We start from the raw sequence: 21,612 nt of genomic DNA, 5'->3' as shown, positions 1-21,612 counted from the left end.
TGGGGAGAAATGGAAGAAGGAAGTGTATTGTCTTGAGAAGAGAAAGCAGCTTTAGCATTTGGCTTTGGCACATAGAACCCCTCCACCAGTTCAAACTGAACAACTGTCCACGCAACCAGTCTTGCCTCCAGCAGTGCTTGTTCCCTTCCAGCAATGCAGAGCTGTCCCATGCAGAAGAAACCCCCCCCCTTCCTGCCCCCAGACGTATCTCTGGCACATGCTAAACCATAACCAGTCTTTCTGAGATTTAGGGCCACTACAATAAATGACTTGACTGCCCCAGCTCCTGAAAGGCTGTGCCTCATGCGAGAGCCCCAGCAGCAGAGTTTGTCACAGACCAAACAGGTTCGTTTTCCAAGTAACAAAAGAGGGACAGAGTAAAGAGAGTCCTGCTGCTCCATGGCTTCTTTGCATGAAAATGTGAACAGGTTTCCCTAAAGAGTATAATGATATTTTTGAACACTGATGCCCTTTTTCTCACACAGGTATTTTTCCTCTTATCTCCTGCAACTGCTCCACTCCGATGAGCCCCTTGGGCTCCCTGTGCATATAGCATGAAGCTTGTGGGGAGACACCACAAGGTGAGGTATGTGTGATACCCTGACCCTCTCCACAACCCTTCCTCTGTCAGGCATCCCTTCAGAAGTCACCCTCTTCATTTTTAAAAGCTCCATCTGCTCTCCTCACAAGCAGCACCGATTGCCCAGTACTGGATGCAGAAGAAAACTAACTGTGGCAGGATCCATCCTTTCACTTACACACTGCAAAACATGTGTTCTAACATGACCAAATTATAATGAAAGGAAAACAGGATCAAAACAGTAATTTTAGAGAGGAGTTTGGCAGGATGCTGGCTTTATCCAATCATCCTGCTTTATGGGATGCAGTGCCTGAAGCCCCAGTTCTGCCTAATTAGAGAGAGCTCCTCTACACCAGATTATGCCTGAGGTGAAGCAGAAGAAGGACTTGGACCTGAAAGTCCCAGCTTAATACCTAAGCAGCGGATGAGAAAGACATTTGTTTTGCTACCACCTACCCTTGAAGTAATATTGTTTAGCTGTATAAAATCCATTGCAGATGTGATTTCCATGACGAACATTCCCCACAGGCTAAGCTCATATCTCTGTGTGCTGTGCAGGTTTGTGCCACCTCTTTCCAGACTGTCAGAAGAGGAAACAGGAAAGGTAAATGTTGAGCAGAAGGAAATCAATATCGGCAGGATCTGAATCTCCTGTGAATCTTATTTGACATGAGCTGTGGTAGCTTCTTCAAGGAATCTGTCCTGCTTCTGCAAGCTGTTATGCATCCATTATCCTGAAGCTAATTGAGTTCTTTTTTGGTCACCACCGTGAAAACAGGTGAGTTTTGTAAAAAATTTAAAGCTATCGAGGCCAAATAGGCATATCCTGCTTAGATGGTATGGGTATGAACTAGAGTTTTATCTGAAGTTTGCAGGTTGTGCCAGCCAGGAAAGTTCTGTTTACATTACAGCCATCAGGCAAGGTTGTTTTCATGGCAGCACAGGAAAACTCAGGTTGAGAAGGGTCCCCTAGAGCTGTCTAGTTCAGTATCCTGCTCCAAACAGGGACAACCATGAGGTCAGATTACGGTTGAAAAAGGTATTAAAAGCCCCCCTGGATGCAGACTATTTTAGCAATACTCACTGTCAGGAAGGCATCCTTACTCGCAAAATGAATGATGGAAGATTTATTCCACCTGAGTGGCACATTTTAGACACTGCACATCAAACACTGGCTGTAGTGACAGCAACTGAGGTGTGAAAGCACAGCAAATACCATTTGCAAACAATTCTTTAAGCTGCAGGAGCGGAGGGGACTAGCAACCCAGCCAGAGAGGGCGAGGTGAAGAGGAGCTTGGGAAGCAGAAGTAGTAGGGAAGGACAAATAGGCTAGGTGAAGCTACCAGAGGTTTAGGAACTGGATAGGATGCTGAGACTGTGAATACAAACCATAGGAAGAAACATGAGCGCAGACTAGGGAGAGACATAAGGGAACAGGAGTGCAGCAACACTCACTGGATTAACTTAGTACAGAGGAATGATGAGACTGATGGGCAAAGAAGTGGGGAAAATTAAGAGACAACACTGACAAGTTATTTGAAATCTTTACCGAAGAGTTTGTAGACATACAGGACTGAAAAGAAGAAGTAAAGAAGTTGGTGTTGGAGATGAAGGCAAAGAAACAGGTTGGAGGGGACTCAGAGGAAATGGACCAGGTTTAAGAACTATGGCCTCCCTCAGCTTTCTGCACATGCTGGAGCTGCAGAACCAGGAGTTTGAGCAGTGAAACATGCTGGCCCATTCTCTCATTTTGAGGTTCTCACAACTCACAACTGACCTGCTTCTCTGCCATGCTCCGGTGATACCATGTTGTCACACACAAGGTCTGCAACCTGTCCAGTGTTTAACTGGGGCAAATATATACCACATGCTTGATTTTGGGGACGGAGGAAGGAGAAGAGTTTATGAGAGAGACGTTGCACTACGCACTGTATTGAAGAAGTTGCACTATTAGAAAAAAAATCACGGCAAATTGCACCACAAGATTGCTTATGCGATTTTAATCCAACCCTACCTCTGTGTGTGGTACAATCTATTCTAGATTAAATGATCCCACAAATTATTATCTTGCTCCACAAGACCTCTTCTGCAGAGTAAACACAAGAAAGTCATTAAGTCCTTACCCCAAAAAGATTCCAATCTCAGGAAAACTATACAAGGGGGCATGAAGGGAGCCACGCCAGGAAGAAGACAGGGAGGGAGCACTGAGGAGAATGTGCTTCAATAGAGCAGCAACATTTCCAACTAGATTATCTTTGGACAAGAGAAGGTTCCAGGAACACCTTAGAGAAGCCTTCCTGTGCCTAAAGGGGCCTACAAGGAAAACAGAGAGAGACTTTTTGCAAGGGCACATAGCGACAGGACAAGGGGGAATGGCTTTAAACTGAAAGAGGGGAGGTTTAGAATAGATATTATGATATTAGGAAGAAATTCTTTACAGTGAGTGTGGTGAAGCACTGGAACAGGTTGCCCAGAAAAGCTGTGGATGTCTTGCCTCTTGAAGTACTCAAGGCCAGGTTGGAACTAGATGATCTTTAAGGTCCTTTCCAACCCAAACCAGTTTATGATTCTATGAGTCTCTGATTATTTCTTTTTATGGAGTCAGAGTAATATCAAGAAATTAGGTAAAAATAATTAAAGCAAGAAACAAGTTTCATGAGAGGGGATCCACTGACGCACAAGGCAAAGCAAAAAGGAAGGTTTCAGCACTGGAAGATAAAGATGTGAATCAGAACAGTAGTGCTTTTGTGGTTAAAGGAGTGAATTCCCCCTGCTGCACCCTGCTTATATTAGAGGAGGGCAAGGAAACATCTCTGAATTGATCAGTGGCTAGCTGCTACACTGAACAGATAACAGCAGTAAAGGCTGTTGCTGAGGTGCCTTGTGGTCCCATCATCCTGGAGCCGATGTGAGTACACTGATGGCCACAATCCTCTGGGAACTGCTATCAACCAAACCACATTTAAAAACTGCTGAAGTGAAGTTAAAATGCCTCCATCTCTTTGCTAGCCCCAGTGCGAGGAGTTGTGCTTACCGGCCATTCACACCCAGCCTGTGACTTGCACAGCCCTCACCACTAAGAACAAGCATTACAGTGTGTGCTTTCCCCTGTGGCTTTAACCGCACAAGTGTGGGTGTGTTGGACTCTTTTCAAGCTCACAGCTAAAAAACCTCCACTGAGCATAGGCAGGAGGGCTTCCCCCCTTCCTTGACTGCTCCAGGCACAGTTAGCAAATGCATTTCCCCAGAGGTGAGCAGTACAGTACAGATGACAGCAGTTCAACTGTGTGCATATAACATAAGCATGGTAAATGTAGTCCATGGCACACCATTTTGGAGCTCTCAAGGGAACAAAGGGGCTGTAGAGCCCTTCATGGGTCATTTGGTCTAATAGCCTAGCAGCTATATCCTCCAGCGAGGACACGTGTGAATGTGTTGCCCATAGGGACTAGGCAATGACTCATCACACTCATCCAGCGCCATTCACCAGACCTACCTTAGGGTCACAGCCTTAGTTAAAGGCATTGGTGCTGATTAGTCCCCATCAAATCCTATATGGGCTCTTCCACCATTCCCAACCAGGCTAAAGATAGCACACTCACACCCCTCACACCTGTTGGGTATGAGTGTTCTCTGCAGCACTCCTCTATCCTGCCACCCTTGCCCACAGAAAGATTAGCTTGGCTAGCTGCAATCAGGGGAGATAATCCAGGCAGCTGGAGTCCCAAGGCACACTTTCTTAAAATAAGTAAATTCTTAAAGATAAACTCTACTCTCCACAGTACCTTCTCTTTTACTTGCCCACCTACAAGTTAACCTGTAGCCACCCTAACCAGTGGGTACATAAAGGGAACAGCACTTTTCCTTCTCCCTCCTGGGACCACAACTCCTGCATGCACAGCCCTGCAGCCGAGCATCCTGCACCTTCATGACAACCTGCTGCATGCCCCACTTGCTGTGCCAGAGTGGGTGGTGGGCACAACTCAACCTCAGGAGACAAAAGGCCCACAGGGATCACTTGTACCCCACAGAGCTCTCCCAGTGCCCACAGTCGGAGGAGAACTGTGCCTCAGAGACTTGATCTCAGACCTCAGGGGAAGCCACATCTCAAAAACATGGGTTGCAGCCATGCTCTGGCCATGGTAGAGGTGGCGTGCTGTCCCTACTGGCAGTGGTCCCTGGACAAGGATACTTCCCAACATCACTCTCCTTTCCGATTACCTGCACTTTTTCATCTCAGTGTTTAAGGCAGTTTATTTAAAGATAGACAGACAGATAGACGGATGGATGGATGGATAGATAGATAGATAGATAGATAGATAGATAGATAGATAGATAATCTCCCCATTCTCAAAACCATCTCTGCTTTGATAATTTTTTTCAACTGTTTTTTAACTGACAACTTTCTATCCGCTGGGCGAGACATCTCCCCCCGCTCCGCCGCAGCACCGGCGTCTCGGCTTCCCAGCTCCCGCTTCGCCTCCGGCCCCTCAGCAAAGCACGCCGCTGGCTCCAAAATTCGCCCGGACCCGTTTCGCCAGGTCCCTCTGGGAGAAGGGCAGTCTCTGGGGGCAGCGCGGGGTCCCGGGGCAGGGGGCGGGCGGGAAGGAGGTGGCCAGCCCAGTCCCGCCCCGCAGCTCCGCAACGGGAAGGCGGCGGGAGGGAACGGGTCGGGCCGGGAGTCAACGGGACCGGGACCGGGACCGAGCCCTGCTGGGCGGCGGCGGTGCCACGGCCCGACGGGCCGGGGGTAAGTCCTGATTGCGGCCCCCCCGCTCCCCTCCCGCCCGGTGCCGGAGGTCCCCTTTCCTGCAGCCCCCTCCGCCTCCCTCTCGCCCCTCACTCCCCCCACCTCGGCTTTCCCCAGCCTCCCTCGCCCCCGCCGGACTCACGCAGCCCGGGGCCGGGGGCAGGACGGGGAGCGGCGCCGCTGCTGCGGAGCAGCACCCGCAGCTGGAGACGGACCCAAAAACGTCTGGACCCTACGCTCGGACACCGGACCCTTCCCTGCACCCTGTATCCCGCGCTTGGACCTGACATCCCGGCCAGGACCTACACCTGGACCCGTCCGAGGCAGAGACCCACGGAAGGAGCATCCCTCTTCCTCCCTTTCCTCTCCGTCTGCGTGTCCCCAAGGCTGCGACTCTTGTCCCCTGTTGCCCAGCGGTGGTGGGTGTCCTGCTACCCCCGTATGCAGGTATCCAGGTACGCTCGTACTTGCCTGGTTTGGCAGCACCCTGGCCCGGTGCAGACTGAGCAGGGCTGTAGGGCTGGGGGGCAGTTCAGGGATAGGCAAGGCTGGGGAGCTTGGTAGGGAAGACTGACCTCCAGGTGAGAGTTGGAAATAATGCTCAAGGATGTAAGGGGAAGACAGGGCAGATATCCCACAGATTAACTATGTAATGTGGTGCGTTAAGCCTTCTGGTTATATTATGCGTAATGTCTTATTTATTCCCTCTTGTGGCTTTGCTTATCAGTCAGCTGCTTAATGTTGGTTTTTTCCAGCACTACAGAACCAGCCTTTCCTGGCCCCTGACAATACAGAATTCCCAGAGCGGGAGCTGTGTCAGTGCAAGGGACACAACAAAATGAGTCCTATTTGGGGTGGCTGCAGCTCACCTGTTTTATGAACAAACAGTCCTGGACTCAGCTCATGCTACAAGAGATCCTTGTGATCCAGTGGAAGGCTTAACCTCTTTGTCAGGGGCAGGTGGAAGAAAGCAAAGGAGGGACAAGAGCACAAGCACTTTCAAACAAAACACAAGCCATAAGAGGTATCCTGAGGATACCACCGGACAGAGGGAAGTTCAGTTTCTATCTCTTTCAACCCTTGTCCTCTCCCAGCTAAAAAGCAGCAGGAGAGAGTGGCACCAGTTTCAAGGATGAGTATATCCCAAGGGACTGGAGCAATTTATACCTATTGCACAGCTACTCTTCCAGGAGTGTAGCTGTGTAGCAGCTATGCATCACAGATGCTGCTGTTCAAGGGGTGAGGAGAAACAGAGTCATATTTATACCACTGATATCGCAGTGTTTTGCCCTTGCCTTTCATACCTGTCACAATGATGATGAGTTCACCAACGGGAGCAGTAGCAAAGAAGAAAAAAATCAGATGCAAGCAATTAAATGTCACAGAACAACCTTGGGACAGCAGCCTTCACATTTCTGGAAAAATTCATTCTCCTAAATCAAGAAAGGGTAGGTTCCTAAGCACAGTCTTGAATCTATTGTAAGAAAAAGAAATGCAGAGTACCCTGCAAGCATCTTTCCATTATTTCATCCCAGACTTGAAGTTGGTTTGCTTTTTAGCACAGGAAGCACATCTCCCGGCCAGGCATGGAAAACACACAGCACAGTATGCATGAAATAGGAACAGCACTGACAGTCAAGCTTTGGCAAGGCAGGCAGGGTCTGGGACAGAAACAAGCTGCAGGAAAAGAGAAATTCTGGAGACTGTGCTGCTGGAGAGCTAGGGATCAAAAGGCTATGTGAGCATTGCAGGTGCAGCCTCTCTGCCAGGATGCCGAGCACTCAAGTGCATGAAGATATTGAAGATGTTTTTTTTATGAGGGAATGCAGAGGATACTTCCCAGAAAAAAAGATACAAGGTCCAAGCTTCTGCCTAAAGCCCTAGTTTGGGTAACTGCATTGGGTCTTCCTCAGCATTTCAAACCGTTGCCTTTCAGACTGCACTCTTGCCCAGCTGACTTGTACTGTGACTTTGGTGAATCTTAAAACAGTTGCCACATACCATACAGCTGCATTGGTTGGTAAGAAGCAGCTTTCTGGTGCACCCAGGAGGAGAAATCTTGCATTCTTCTCTTGGCTTAGATTCAGTGAAAAACAAAAGAGACCAAGCAAGTCTTTAAGCAAAGCTCTGCCTATATATGAGCATAAAAAATCCTCTATGGTTGGCTTGAAGTAGCATTCATAAAGGAAGTATGAAATTCATACACCACCCATAGAGGGTACTATTCTCCACAATTATTGTAGAGCTCTGATTTTCGGTCATCTCTCTCTTTTCTCTTTGCAGTGGCACCCCCATGGCCCTCTTCACAAGAACCAGTCATCCTAACACCACTGACCCCATTCCCTGTGGGACAAACAACACTACAGAGCCTGACCTGCCACACTCACATGCCTACTATGCCCTCTGCTACTGCATCTTGATTTTGGCCATCATCTTTGGGAATGTGCTGGTCTGCTTAGCTGTGCTGAGGGAACGCACCTTGCAAACCACAACAAACTACCTTGTGGTGAGCCTGGCAGTGGCAGATTTGCTGGTGGCTACTTTGGTGATGCCATGGATGGTGTACCTAGAGGTGAGTGCATCTTGGGAAAGATTAGCAGAATTTAACCACACCACTGCATGCATGATCACGTTCCTGACAAATTCAGTAGCAAAATTTAGACTAGCCTCTGTGGAGCAGTTCTGGAGCTGGCCTGCAGGATGTGTACAGCTTGAGTGTGTTACATCAAATGATGAAAAAGAAAGGAATAAGTGCATGTGTGTGTGTGTGGGAAGCCATCCCATTAGACTCTGCAATTTGATTGCAACTAAAAAATATTATTAAAAGTCGAATTTTATTAAAAGTCTAATTTTATTTCAGACTGGAATAGTCTATCAGCTCTAGGGCATTAAAATCTTTAATGAAATCACATTATGCTTTGCATTAGAAAAGGTTTGGCAATCACTCTTGCTGTGGACAGGGTGGGACTGAGGCACATCTGCAGAGCAGCCTCTGCCCCATGCAGTGCTGTGGTCACAATTTGTGAGCACAGCAGTAGGTCTGTTCCCTAGCTGTGTTTGTAGACCCATTCAAGACTAATTTTCATCTGTGGAGCTTGGATAATTGAAGTAGCTGATGTAAGAGTCATCCAAACAACAGGAAAAGAACCCATACCCATCCCAAACTACCACTCCTGGCACTGCGCAGTGCCTCCTAGAGAGCTGGGCTGCAGGACTCCAGCAAGACTAAGATTTTAAAAAACTGTCCAAAAAGCATCAAAGTTGTTTCGATATTTGCTGCTGTTTGTGGATCAGCGATGCTACTGATGAAGCAGAAATGGCATCATGCTTCAATACACTCTGATCCTGGAAATTGCCCAAAAATCAAAAAAAAATCATTGAGTCCCCAAAGCCATGTACAACATCTATTAATCTACCGAACATTTGCCAAACCAGGCGTTTGAGAAACTGGCCATTATTTATGGAGAAGCTAAAGGTGGATGAATGCCTCTTGTGAACACTGTGCTTTACACTCCATTGTTAGGGTTGTCTCTGGCCATGAAATATGTTATTTCACCAGTCATGCAGACCAGAACTGCCTCTTTCTGAGAAGTCTTTCAAGAAGGCTGTGACAAAGCAGCAATAGAAACATTTTATAGCCTCAAAATGCTCATCACCACCTAACGAAGTTTCTAGCACAAAAATGCTGTTCAGCAATGTGTCTACCAATGTTCTGGGGTCAATAGGTAGGTCTAATATACCAGTAGTCCTGCCCTGGTTCTTTACTGATCTCTGATGCTGCGGCAGCCACGACTGCTGAAGCTCACCAAGGTTTCTCAGACAGTGGCATTAAGGTATCCTGCCCACCAAAGTTTGATGGCATTAGACACCATCGTGCCTTCCAATCTTTGTATAAATGGAGGAGGACCTGTGCAGCATGGCTGGGAACATCCTTCCTAGTCTTCTCGCAACATCCAGTTCTACCTCGAAAGGGAAAGAAAGTTTCAGAAGGTGGCTGTCACAAGATCCAGTCTGTTCAGAATATGAGAGTAACACTGTCTCCTCCTTGCCTGTGTCTCTCACATCTGAGCAGCAAGACCTACAACCGCTCTTTGAGCTCAAGGACTGGACTGCTGTCAACAGGGGGGACAGACAGCTGAGTTACTGCAGCTCAGCAGTTTACCACCTGTCAGCAGTCCTGACCTCGTGCATGCTCTTCATTTCTCCCACTGTGCAAAACCATGAGCAGCCATTTCACAGCTGCTGGAGCTAACATCACCCCCAAGAAGCAGCTCTCCTAAACACAAAACCCTTCAGTGAGCATGCTTAGAGACACTGCTCCTTACATGCCAGTCATCGCCTGATGCAACTTGGTTGTCTACTTTCCCATCTGAATTGTAGAGATTCTTTTGTTTATTTTAAGAATTCAGGAAAGTGATGGACTGGCTTAAGTTTAAGAAAAATATCGTTGTTCATTCATAAACTGGAAAACTTCCTATAGAGTTGGGAAGGTAAAAATAATAACACCACAATTTTGTAGATAAAGCAGACTGGTTATCAAGAAAGATGAGGTGAGAACCTGACATGAATAGTCGGTAGGAGCTTTAGCATTTGGCAGAGCCAGGATTTCATCTGGACACTGTTCCCACTTCTGCTGCACAGTCACTGAGTGGTAATGAGAGATTGTATCAGCTCATCTCTCTGTGGTTTGTTCTCATCAGCTGTAAGAGAATAATATTTGACCATCCACCTCACCCAGGCAGATGTGAGGATTCATTCAATTAATACCTGGGGATGTCCTTTGAGACTCCTGGACAAAAGGCACTAGAGGGATAAAGAACAGGTACCCTGCCAGCACATGAAAACCAGAAATGCACACTAGCAAGTTCTGGCTGCTGTAGCAAAGATGAGTGGAACAGAGCAATAAAAGGAAGAGCAGAAATAGAATTTTAAAAATTATGAGCTGGGCCTGTAATACAAAGGCTTTTCTTCATTGTTAAATTCTGGAATAAATTCTGGGTTCACATGCCCCGTGGGTAAATATTAACTACTTCACTGACTTCAGCAAAGCTACTCCCCATTTTAGAAGCTGTGGCTGGTGGAAGTCAGAATGGGGTTTAAGACCAAACGTTTTTATCTGTTGAGTGTCCTCTTAACATAAGCAAGTGTGTTATGCAGATGGTGTGATCTGAATGCATTATCCTGAGAGGGCTCACTTCAGAGCCATTCCCACCAGCACCTTCTTCAGTTTTAATGGTTCACATTCTTGGGTTTAGCCCTTTTAATGTGCTCAAGACCTTGGAAACTCCCTCAGTTAAGTGTTTGCACATCTGCTGGTCTAGTAGCAGCTGGCTTTCGTGCAAACACCTGTCACTGACTCTTGGTGAAATATTCTTCAGACTCCACAGATCCCATAGAAACTGCATTGCTTTTTGCCTCAGACTGCAGAAACATCCTTTACTGGGTTCCACTGCAAAGGCTTCCTGAATTTATTTTTTTAATATATATATTTTGAAAGAATCTGAAACTAAAGTAAAACCAGTGGGGGGTTCTTTGGAAGCTAAACCTACCTATTAAAATCCCTAATTTCAGAGGGACAGTCTTCAGTTTGCATGTCTTGTAGCTCAACTAACTGCAGAAAAGCTCAGTGGGTTTGGTTTGGCTTTTTTTCCTTTGCTTACTTTTTTTTTTTTTAGAAGTAAACAAAGGAGCCCCACCAGTATCAGTGAACTGGAGAGGAAAGCACAGTTCCTTTCTGCATTCTGCAAGCCAATTCCCATTTCTCTCCCTGCCTTCATTCAGGGTCAGAGGGTCTAATGGAGGACTGCCTGGTTCAATACCTGACTTCTGAAATGTAGCAGCTGAATCCAGCAGAGAACACCCTAAAGACACAGCTCACCTCAGCAAGTTTCTGTGCCCATGTGTGGAAATGCTGCTACTATCAAAGCCATTTAAATTTCTCAGGATTATTTCTTAAACAATTCTCACTGAGTGAATTCTGTATTTATAGAAGTGCTTCTCTCTGCAGGGACATGCATCCTTCCTAGGCATCGACACTTGCTGCAGGGTTGATTCGCTGCCTTAGAAGCCAAGTCTACTTGTGGCACCCTCTGCAGCCTGATCTGGGGTGGGTGTTTTTGAGTGGGTCTTTAAAAACCTCCAAGGATGGATCCTGCACAGACTTACTAAGCAACCGCCTCCACTGTCTCACTGTCCTTGTGGTCAGAAAAGTTACCTTCATGACCAGTTTGCACCTTTCCTCCAGCTTATTCCTGTTTCCTCGTGTCCTCCCACCACACACTGCTGTGAAAAACCTGGCTACATCTTTTTAGTAACCTGCCTCCAACTTTCTCAATAACCTCCCACTAGGCACTAGAAGGCTGTTAGCCTCCCACCCCTCCAAGCCATCTCTTTTCCAGGCTGAACAAGTCCTGTTCCCTTAGCTAGTCCTCACAGGACAAGTGCTGCTCCAGCCCCTAAGGACTGTATGGGTTGACTTCACTGGATTCACTCCTGTTTATAAATATTTTTCCTCTACTGGGGCCTCAAAACCAGATGCAGTATTCCAGATGTTGTCTAAATGTAAGCAGAGAGACCAGGAACTAGTGCAAGTTTCTAATAGCTTCCCAGGATCCAGCTGAAATAGCAGAATCTATGGGGTTGCCGACTAAAATCCAGGCTCTCTACTGAGCATGGACTTTTCTCCCTGTTTCTCTCCTACCACCTTCCCCACTCAGAACAGCACTGGGTGTGTTTGCAGTTGGAGGCTAGGCTGCCTCCTTGTTCATATCCTACAAGGAGTGGGTGCTGAGACAGACCACCTTGCTCAGTCAGGCTGTCATCCCAGCCCCAAGGAGAGCAGGGCCACATGGTGCTTGGAGGATATAATTTTCAACCAAAAAGGTAACTGTCAAGAATTTGATGGCTGGTCCAAGAAAAAAAAAAAAAAACCAACAAAACCCATACTTTCCTCCATCACAAAGATTGGCTGCAGCTGAGCTTTCACAAATACACACTTCAGATTAAAAATTCAAAACAACCAGAACAACAGCTCAACATGGTAGCAACCCAAGACCCTTTTTCTGAATAGCCTATGAGGTTCTCACTCAGATCTAATAATCAAAATTTAACTGAGATAAGAATCCAAATAAGGTTTTAGAGAAGCCTAGGTCTCAGGTCTCTGTTTCATACATAAATGCATAAAATTTGCAGCACTTTTCCAGCTCGCTGCCTACAAAAGCACTCCGTCAGCTGAGAAACACTTTCAGCCCTTAGATTTTCTCAAATAATCCTCAATCAAGGGATATATACAGTGATACCAAATTTAAATCAATTTATCATGCTAGGCCTTGAGGGAAGGAATAGCTCCTGTTTTTTCACCCTGCCTCCCTCTGCAAGAGCAAATAAAGGAATTAAATTAAGGTGAGGATCATTTTCCATGACCTACTGCTGGGTGTTATATTGAACACAACATGGGTGCCTCAGTTTCCCTGTGCACATGACTGTGGACATGAATTTATCCAGCTATTGAGATACCTGAAGGAGAGCACCTCCTTACATGTAACTATCAGGGCTTGCTGCAGAACAAGGCTGACAGTTTTGTGGTTGCTGGTGCAGGTGACCGGAGGAGTCTGGACATTCAGCCGCATCTGTTGCGATATCTTCGTCACCATGGATGTGATGATGTGCACAGCCAGCATTTTAAACCTCTGTGCTATCAGCATCGACAGGTGAGAGACAACAACATCCAGGGATAGTCTGGGTAGGGGGGTCGACCCTGTACCCCAGTGTGGCAGGGACAAGGAAGTGGGGTGTGCATAGACAGCAGTTGTGTCTTCAGGACCACAAACCTCCCTGCAAGTCTGACCCTGCCGCTAGTGCTGATAATGTGGGTCTGCCCACTGTGAGCTAGAACAGGTCTGCACTGGAGGGCAGAGAGACACAGGCAATGAGACATCCCTGGTAGGCAGTCAACCACGTCCTTGTGCTTTTTGAAGGCAGGAACATCCAATTCCTATTGAGTCTCAAAGAGGGTTTCTCCTTCTGGAGATCTCACTTATGAAGTTTTAATAAAGAAAATCCTGCCATACACATAGGGAGAGGTGAAGATTATTGCTCTGTAATCTTCAACTTTGCTCTTGGTTTATGCATATTAAGACTGAGCCTATTTTAAGCAATGCTGAGGGTTGGGAGCCAAGATCTTGGTACATGTTGTGCTGTTAGGACCAAGGAGCGGGAGAAGGAAAAATACTGCATGCTGTACCTTTGTAATATGTGCTTCAAGGGTAATAATGCAAGACAGCTCTCAATGCTGGGTTGATCCAGTGTTCTTTCATGGGCGTCTTTATCCGCATTTCATTTTGGCTCTGTCTGCAAGCAACAGCCTTGCTATGCCAGGCTATCCTAAAGGTGAGACTCCTGGGCCTTCTAAATCCTAGGCTTGCTGAGCTGCATCCTCTGGGGCACCCCAGCAGCTGAAGGTCCTGGACACCTGTCCATGGGCAATCCCCTGTCAGTCAGGCTGACACCAGACAAGGCAGCTGAGACAAAGAGTTTAGTAGGTCATGGTTGTTCCAGAGCGTGTTCTTTCACAGCAGTGCACATATAAGTTTAGGGCTTTGAGGGATGTGGCTTTCCTGGGGTTTCTAGATCCATCTGGTATCCCAAACCTTGTAGCTTCAAATGCTGTCAGTTCTGCAGAGAGTTTCTTGCAGTGCTGCCAACTAACTCTTAATTTCTTCTATTCCTCCCCTCAATGCCCCACTTACCATTTCTGCAAACTGCTGATCCCATCATCTGATCTTCTCTTCTTTCCTCTTCCTTTTCTTCACCACATTCACCATCATGTTCCCTATGTTGCTTTCATTTCTTCTCCTAAAAACTTGGTCCTTTTCCACCCTCCATTCTTACCTCTCCTCTTCCTGGACCTGGTTCGGTCTGCAGATACACCGCAGTGGTGAAACCAGTTCAATACCAGTACAGCACTGGGCAGAGCTCCTGCAGGAGGGTCTCTCTCATGATCGTGATAGTCTGGATTCTGGCATTTGCAGTGTCATGCCCTCTCCTCTTTGGCTTCAATACTACAGGTAGGTGATGTCCTGGACAACAGCATGCAGGGAGGGGTTGGAAATGGAGCTGCCCTGTGTATCACCAGGTCATTTAATGTGGGCCCTGCAGACTTGCCAAGTTATAGGAAATTTTAGGGAACTGGAAAGCACACTATGAAGGGTGAGAAAAAAAATCTCCATGTGCTCTTGTCCACAAACTTGCCATTTGCTCAGAAAGACACTGACTATTGCTCTGAGGGCAGACTTACGTGCTCTACTACCAAATCAATGCCCATTAAGGTGTCCAGGTCTACAGATTCCCATCAAACAACCACTTGGAGCACACAGAGCAAATTTCCAAGCGTGTAGCACATACAACACACGCACACACACATCAGATTTAATTGCACCTTGCCCATATCTACAGGTCCAGACACACACTTTTAAGTCTGTTACAGGACCCATCTCTAAACAGCAAGGGTTGCATATTAGCACTGCTTGTGAGAAACCTCCTTCCCATCCAACTGGCTGTCTGCTTCCTCAACTAATCCCTTGAGGAGAGCAAACAATTTAACCTCCACCTTGGAAACAGGTTGGTCTTTTTCTTTTCCCTCAGATAGGGCTAGAACCTGTTCTCCCTGGAGGCAGAGGAGCAGCAGAACCTTCCTTCCCACTGAGCCATGAGCAGAAGTCCTCTGCTCCCCATCCATCCTCTCTGTAGTGCTTGAGGCAAGAAGGGGATGGGAGTGGGAAAAGCTGCTACTCCAGACAGACGGGAGGGAAGGCACATCTCTGCATCTAAACAGCTGAGAGGCTGTCAAGGAAATAGGAGAAAGGATAAAAGGAGATAGGATCCTATGAGAAAGGATGGGAATAGACATGAGAGAGGAGAACAGAGCTGTTGGCCAGAAAAGCAGGCAGATGCATGCTGGCTAATAATGCTAGATGGCCCTATATAGAGTTAATTTTAAGTATCAGTTAGGTGAATGGATAAGCCACAGCATAATCTGCACTCCTTGGACTACCTTTGTCCCACCTTTTGACTGTCTTTGCCAACACATCAGACCTTCCTTGTACTAAACTGAATCAGCTTAGCCACTCCTCTCTCTCTCTCTCTTCTCCTCCCCAGGGGATCCCAGTGTCTGTTCCATATCCAACCCTAGTTTCGTCATCTACTCCTCTTTGGTGTCCTTCTACCTCCCCTTCATGGTGACCCTGCTGCTCTATGTCCGGATTTACCTCGTGCTAAGACAAAGGCAAAAGAAGAGAACCCTCACCCGGCAGGGCAGCCACAGCGCCAGCACCAAATCGTGCTACGCACACAAAGTAAGATCCACATGAATGCAGTAGGAACTGCCAAAAAAGACAGGGAATGCATCATCTCTTCTCCTCAAAGGGTCAAAACACAGAACAGAAAGCATAAGGACATGACATGTTTTCATCCCATCCCTTGCTCATACACCATGATATTTGAGATGCAGAAGCTGCAGTTAAATCCATTTCAGCCCTCTAGAAAGAGGATACTCCCTTGTGTATTTCTGCCCTCTAGAACTGGCAACTAGAAAAGAGCACAGCCTACTTCAGTATTTCTTCAGAGCAGGGCTTTTGCAGCCGTGCATAAGTCTGGCTAATTTCTTCATTTATTGATTTTAATGTCTTCATTTATTGATTTTTGTTCTATGAAGCTTCATTTTCAGGGCTTCACAGGCTTTAATCCACATTATTAAAACAGAAAACCCTCTTCATCTGACAGACTTAAGAGGTCAAGATGCTCACAGTGCATGGAGCATTTGTTCCACTGACCTTTCTAGATGAAATATCTGCAACCATGGGAACCAGCACAACGGTTTGAAAGGAATTGCCTGGTCACGCATATTCACTCCTTTTACCCATTTTTGCACAGTGGAGCTACATTAAAAGGGTGGGGATATTGAGGGGAGCAGGGCCAACACAAAAATACAGATGAAAGGTTAGCAAGCCTTTCTGATCTTACTGTTTTTATATTTCTCCTTGGTGGGAGTTCTCAAGTGCTGGCTCACCCCTCAGGGCAGTCCAGAGGATGTGGTACAAACCTAAGAGACAAGTGGGGCTAAGGATGACTCCTACAGCTTTCTTCATCATCCTTTGACCCACTGAACAGTTTGGAGGGTTTCCAGTTCCTCTATGGCATCCTCTTTTGCAGGAACACATGGAGAGAAAAGCTTTGCCAAATGGATGCCAAGGCACCTTTCCCCCCTGTCTCCCACTGAAATGCACAGGCCAGGAGATGTCTACCAAAAGGAAGTTACTGACTGTCTTCAGCCTGCAGCGGTACCAGAGCTTCTGCCGTGAGGCATCCCTCACCAAGACACCAGGGACTACACAAAACAGCAGGCAGGAAGAGAGGAGAAAGTGTATGAAACCAGGAGTGGAGGTACAGAGGCTCAGCAATGGCAAAACCATCAGCTCTGTGAAGCTGGCACAGCAGCAGCCCCGACTGATCCAGCTCCGAGAGAGGAAGGCTACACAGATGCTAGCAATTGTCCTGGGTGAGTGAGAGCCACTCTGTCAGGTAGCATGCAAGGGGTGATGGTTTGGGACTTCCAGGAGCACAGAATCTCCTAATACAGTACTGAGATTAAAAAAAATGCAAGCCAGGCCTTGGCTTCAGCTGTCAGTGCTCTACAAACTCAGGAGAGACAGTGGTGGGACATCTAGGGATCTAGAGTACTGCTCCCAGATGTTGAAAGCCAAGTCTGTTAGTGTATTATTTGCTATGTTTTGTTACCCTTGTGTTTTAAATCCGTGGCCAACAAGCTCTGCTTGCAACAGCCAACACCTTTGCTTTCCCTTTTCCTTTATTTTACTATTATGAAGCTGGAACAATCCCAAGCTTCCATACATGCAGAAGCTATTAGGCTCAATTCCAGAAACGGAAACTGAAGCAAGAAGCTTCAGAGGAACCAGTTCATACAGCTGGAGAGAGAAGCCAGGTGACTGGTGCCCTAGTCACCTGCTATGGTCACCAGACTCACTGTTTCCCCTCATTAACTCAGTAGTAGCAGGGAAATAACTCAGCCCTAATTGTAACTGATTAAAGCAGCTGAGGCATCAGTCTTTCCCTGGAAGTGGTGGCCATCTGCTTTTGCCTGTCATCAGGTCAATTCTTAAACTCTATCCATCCATTCACAAAGCTGGTCCCAAGGAGCCCAAGCTTTTGCCAAGTCCCTCTGTGTCAGGAATAAATGTTGCCTTCAGTGTTTGTGAAATACAGACACATGCATGGAAATAGTAAGGGGATGGAGGGAGAGGGCACAAGTGCAGGCCCTTTTCCAAGTAGTTGCTCCTCTGAACTCATGATTGTTTTCTTCCTCTCTCTAAACCCAGGCACATTCATAGTTTGCTGGCTGCCCTTCTTCCTGATTCACATCCTCAATGCCCACTGCCCATCCTGCCATGTGCCTCCAAGGCTTTACAGTGCCAGCACTTGGCTTGGCTACGTCAACAGCGCCCTCAACCCCATCATCTACACAACCTTCAACACTGACTTCCGCAAAGCCTTCCTCAAGATCCTGTGCTGCTGACTGCGGGGCCGGCACCAGGCTGCACGGGTTTGCAGTAGACTCCTGGGCACAGGGCCCTTCCCTCCCTCTGCTTTACACACACACTGGAGAGGGATGTGCTCCCCTCGGCTGTGAGCAGTGGCGGTCAGCGTGACATGGCCATTTTTGACATCCAGGCACTTTCTGCACCAGAGTGAAGAGCAGGAATACGCCCCACACCTGCATGGCTGGCTTCCCACACCAAGCCTTGGCGCTGCTGCTTAAGGGAGTACAAGTTCTTCTTATTTCTGGGGAGGGAGGAAAGGGAAGAAGAAAAAGTGGTAAGCCAGTGAGTCCCTCAGCAGGGACAGTGGTGCTGAAAGGCAGACCTGGCTGGGCAGCAGTAGATCAGCCCCCACAGATCGGCTCCTGGGACCTGCCAGGCTCACAGAGCACACAGGACCCAAACGCAGATGGCATCTCTCATCTCTGTTGCCTACATGCTGAAAACACATTTGCCCTCCCACAGCTGTAGCCTCAGCCTCCAGAAGGCACCCAGCTCATGCATAGCAGTCCTAGTAAGAGGGCAGAACATGACCTCTTTGATAAGGATCCTGATCCCTTTGATCAGGAACCAAGAGCAAAAACTGGACAAGGAAATTTGGAAAAGGAGCACTGATGGAGAATTGACAACTTTCCTGTTGTTTCAGTCAAAAGGTTTGCCTATAAAACTGGGTCAGCCTAAGTGCTTGAGAAAATTGCTCTAGTTGCAAATGAAATCTTCCCTTGTGCTGCCAAGTTGTATTTTCTTTCTCCTTGCAAGGTAGAGAGGTGGCTGCCATCCCACTGGTAGGTCAGGTCGCCTGAGAAGGGCAGCATTATCCCACTCTCCCCTCTCTTCCTGACCCAAGGACCAGATAGATTGGCTGCTACTTAACTACCACACACCCCAGTGATCTACCAGGGCCACTAATTGAACAAGGCCTATCACAGCTCCAGTCATGCCCGCAGTAGATTCAAACCTGTTTTTTCAGCTGGGGGAGGTTGCATGCACCTCACCTCAAAACTTGTTCATGGTCTCTTTGGAACCAATCTTCACTTGTGCTCCTCTCCCTAACAGGAGCATTGCTAGATTAAGGGTTTGTACCACCTGGCTGCTGAAATAAATCCTGTTACAGCCCACACCTAGAAGAGAGCTGTTTCATAACATCCCTCCCAGTAAGAACAGGCAGGTGCCTCAGGATCAGCCCCAGGACTCTCCCTGCCTCCCCTTGCTAATGGTCTTGTCATCACATATGGCATCTGTATATCCCAGCACCCAGGAGCTGGACAAATACAGACCTGCCATGGTCTCCTTTCCCAGCAGCCATCTCCAGCAGTTACTGGATGAATGCTCTCCCTGTACAGACAAACCTGATGTGGGACAGACAGCCTCAACACACTTCTCTCATTTTCCCCCCCTTGCTCTACTGGATCAAGGCTTCAGCTCTCACTCCCAAGACTAGGCTTAGCTGTGCTGTTAGCCATACTCCTTTGACAGTTTTGGGCACAACTCTGTGCTGACCCTGCCTGTGTCAATGCCCTAGCTTCTCCATCTGGGAAGGGCTTCCTCTATTTCCTAATATAAAGGCAAAGCCATTGTCCTCTGCCTCTGAAGCACATAGCAGAGCTCTAGCTGCTGCTGTGTTTTATCTGGGTTTTGGGAGGAGGATCTTGTGGGCAAGCATGAGTCATTTACATGGGGAGATGCCCTCCATACTGCATTGTAACTGCGTAAATCCAATAAAACACAAGTGTAATTGCAAGTGTTGGTTCCTCTGTGGTGAACATACCCCCTTCCGTAAGCCTTTTCTCACCTGTAGGCCTCATAACACTTTCCTTGTAAAAAATTATCATCCACCTGGACACCCACAAGAGGTCTTTATTATTACTTGCACAGTGCTTGTGACTAGGCAAGAAATCAAGAGCCGCTGTAAGCACTCCCAACACGTGAATTCTGAAAATAAGTTCACTTAGTTTGCCAGCTAAGCCAGGCAGACATGCAGCAGTGCTGCTCCATCTGCTCAAAGACGCCGGACAGCACGGGAGGCACTTGGCACACAGGATGTTGGAGGTATCAGCTGAGTGAATCAACCTGTGGACAGATGGCCGCTCAAGTAACTCCCATTTGGAAGCTTCATAACAGAGATCACCAGAGACCAGTTTCAGGTGCTCTATACACACAGTTGTCAAAAGGAAGGAAACAAAAAGAAAGATCTTTTAAAGGATGAGTAGGTCCATTTCAAGCCCTGGCCTGGCATCTCTCAGGGGTCATATTTAGTTTGATTTTACTTGAATTTGAACCTATCCTTCAAGCAGTGATCCCCAAGGTGATTCCAAATAGAGGTAAGAACAGGAGGCGTGGCAGAAAACTAAGCAGTATTTTTTTATCCACACAGCTATAAAGGAAGAGGAAAAGTTCTATATCTAAACGTATGGTCCTTCCTTTAATAATTAAGATTTGAACTTTCAGATCACAAAACTGACTGCAACCTCTCAAACTATAACCTGCCATGGACCAAAAAAAAAAAAAAAAGAAGAAAAAAAGGCACCACAAACCCTTTACACAATTAAAAAAACTCAACTCCAAAACAAAACAATCTCTCTCTTGCTCCCTAAAGTGCTGCTATAAGTGATCCCCCAGAAAACTCCAAGGAACTGAAGCATTCAAAGGTGCAACAAGTTGATGCCCCTCTGTCCTCTCCAGCAAGCCAAAGGGACTGCTGAGGGCCCCCCCAGGACCTATGTTTCACACATCCCAATTCATTATTTACAGTAGAATAATCTGCATTTTCCTCTTTCAGCTCCTCAGTGCCTCCTCCTAACCTTTAATTTTCTACAATATTTTCCTCTTTTCTGTTTTGTTTCCCCTGGCTCCACGACTGGCTGAAAGAGGAGAGGTGAGCCATGACTCTTTGCTCTGCTGGAGAACCACAGGCGTTCTCCAGGGTTTCATTTACATACTGATATTCACATTAGAAGAGCCTTTGGGGAATGCAGAAACCTGCTCCCCTGCAAAGAGAGAGCTCAGAGACAGTCACAGGCTGTAAATAATTCCCAGTGTCAGGAGACCTGCTCTGACAGCACAGCTGGGCAGATGTGCAGGTGCAGCAAGGGGTCCTGCAGTGTCTGCTCACCTTCACTCTGCTTCACCAGGCAGCTGGCACAGGATACCTCAGGTCCCCTGTGCTGGCTGCTATTTGTAAACGAGCCAGCAGACAGAATAGCCAGGAAGCATTTCTACTGTAGCTAAGGAGAGTTAAGACCCTTTGGAGATGAAGGAGAGCTGGCAAAATCCACTGGGAAGAGCAGCCCCCTCTACAAGGTACAAGGCAACCATCCAAGTACTGCCTGTCTAGACGCATTTACAGCACGCCTGAGAAATGGACTGAAAAACACCATTTATCCCCTGCATCCACCTTCTCCAAGCTGAGTGTCCCAGTCCACAGAGCTATAGGCTCTGACTGAGCTGCAGGAGCACAGACAAATGAGCTACTGAGCCCATATATCCCCACAGGTTGCTTCTGCACACATACCTGGGGCTCCCCAGGGGTACACCTGTGATAGCTGTGCCACACCTTGCACGTGTTAGACTTCAGGTCTAGCAGCAAAACCACTGGTTACACAAGTTACTAAAACCTCAAATGGTACCAGGCACTGAACTGAAGCCATTCAGAGCCAGAAACAACAGCTCTT

General features: G+C 47.3%; 1 protein-coding gene across 4 annotated transcripts; it reads left to right on the top strand.

Moving 5' to 3' along the window:
• The first annotated feature begins 514 nt into the window (after positions 1-514).
• On the top strand, positions 515-19,667 carry DRD3 (dopamine receptor D3). Of its 4 annotated transcripts, XM_050333716.1 has the most exons (8): positions 515-586; positions 1,139-1,358; positions 7,614-7,902; positions 12,927-13,039; positions 14,253-14,395; positions 15,486-15,682; positions 16,539-16,884; positions 17,723-19,667. In XM_050333716.1, exons 3-8 carry the CDS (start codon positions 7,624-7,626, stop codon positions 17,917-17,919), a joined length of 1,275 nt encoding a protein of 424 aa, XP_050189673.1. In that variant the 5' UTR covers positions 515-586; positions 1,139-1,358; positions 7,614-7,623; the 3' UTR covers positions 17,920-19,667. The 4 variants fall into 4 exon arrangements, with proteins under 4 accessions (XP_050189673.1, XP_050189675.1, XP_050189671.1 ...); XM_050333718.1 differs by lacking the exons at positions 515-586; positions 1,139-1,358 and adding an exon at positions 5,494-5,777; XM_050333714.1 differs by lacking the exons at positions 515-586; positions 1,139-1,358 and adding an exon at positions 5,494-5,785.
• Positions 19,668-21,612: the final 1,945 nt, after the last annotated feature.

This window comes from Myiozetetes cayanensis, unplaced genomic scaffold (assembly GCF_022539395.1).
Source record: "Myiozetetes cayanensis isolate MyiCay16 unplaced genomic scaffold, myiCay2020 scf5-8, whole genome shotgun sequence".
NCBI classification, from domain to species: domain Eukaryota; kingdom Metazoa; phylum Chordata; class Aves; order Passeriformes; family Tyrannidae; genus Myiozetetes; species Myiozetetes cayanensis.
This window is presented reverse-complemented; position numbering and strand designations above follow the sequence as displayed.

What these genes read in the sequence shown, in the direction of transcription:
- DRD3 (XM_050333714.1), top strand. An exon ending in CATGGATGGTGTACCTAGAG is followed by an intron (nt 7,903 to 12,926) that starts GTGAGTGCATCT and finishes TTGCTGGTGCAG; the next exon opens with GTGACCGGAGGAGTCTGGAC. An exon ending in GATGCTAGCAATTGTCCTGG is followed by an intron (nt 16,885 to 17,722) that starts GTGAGTGAGAGC and finishes CTCTAAACCCAG; the next exon opens with GCACATTCATAGTTTGCTGG.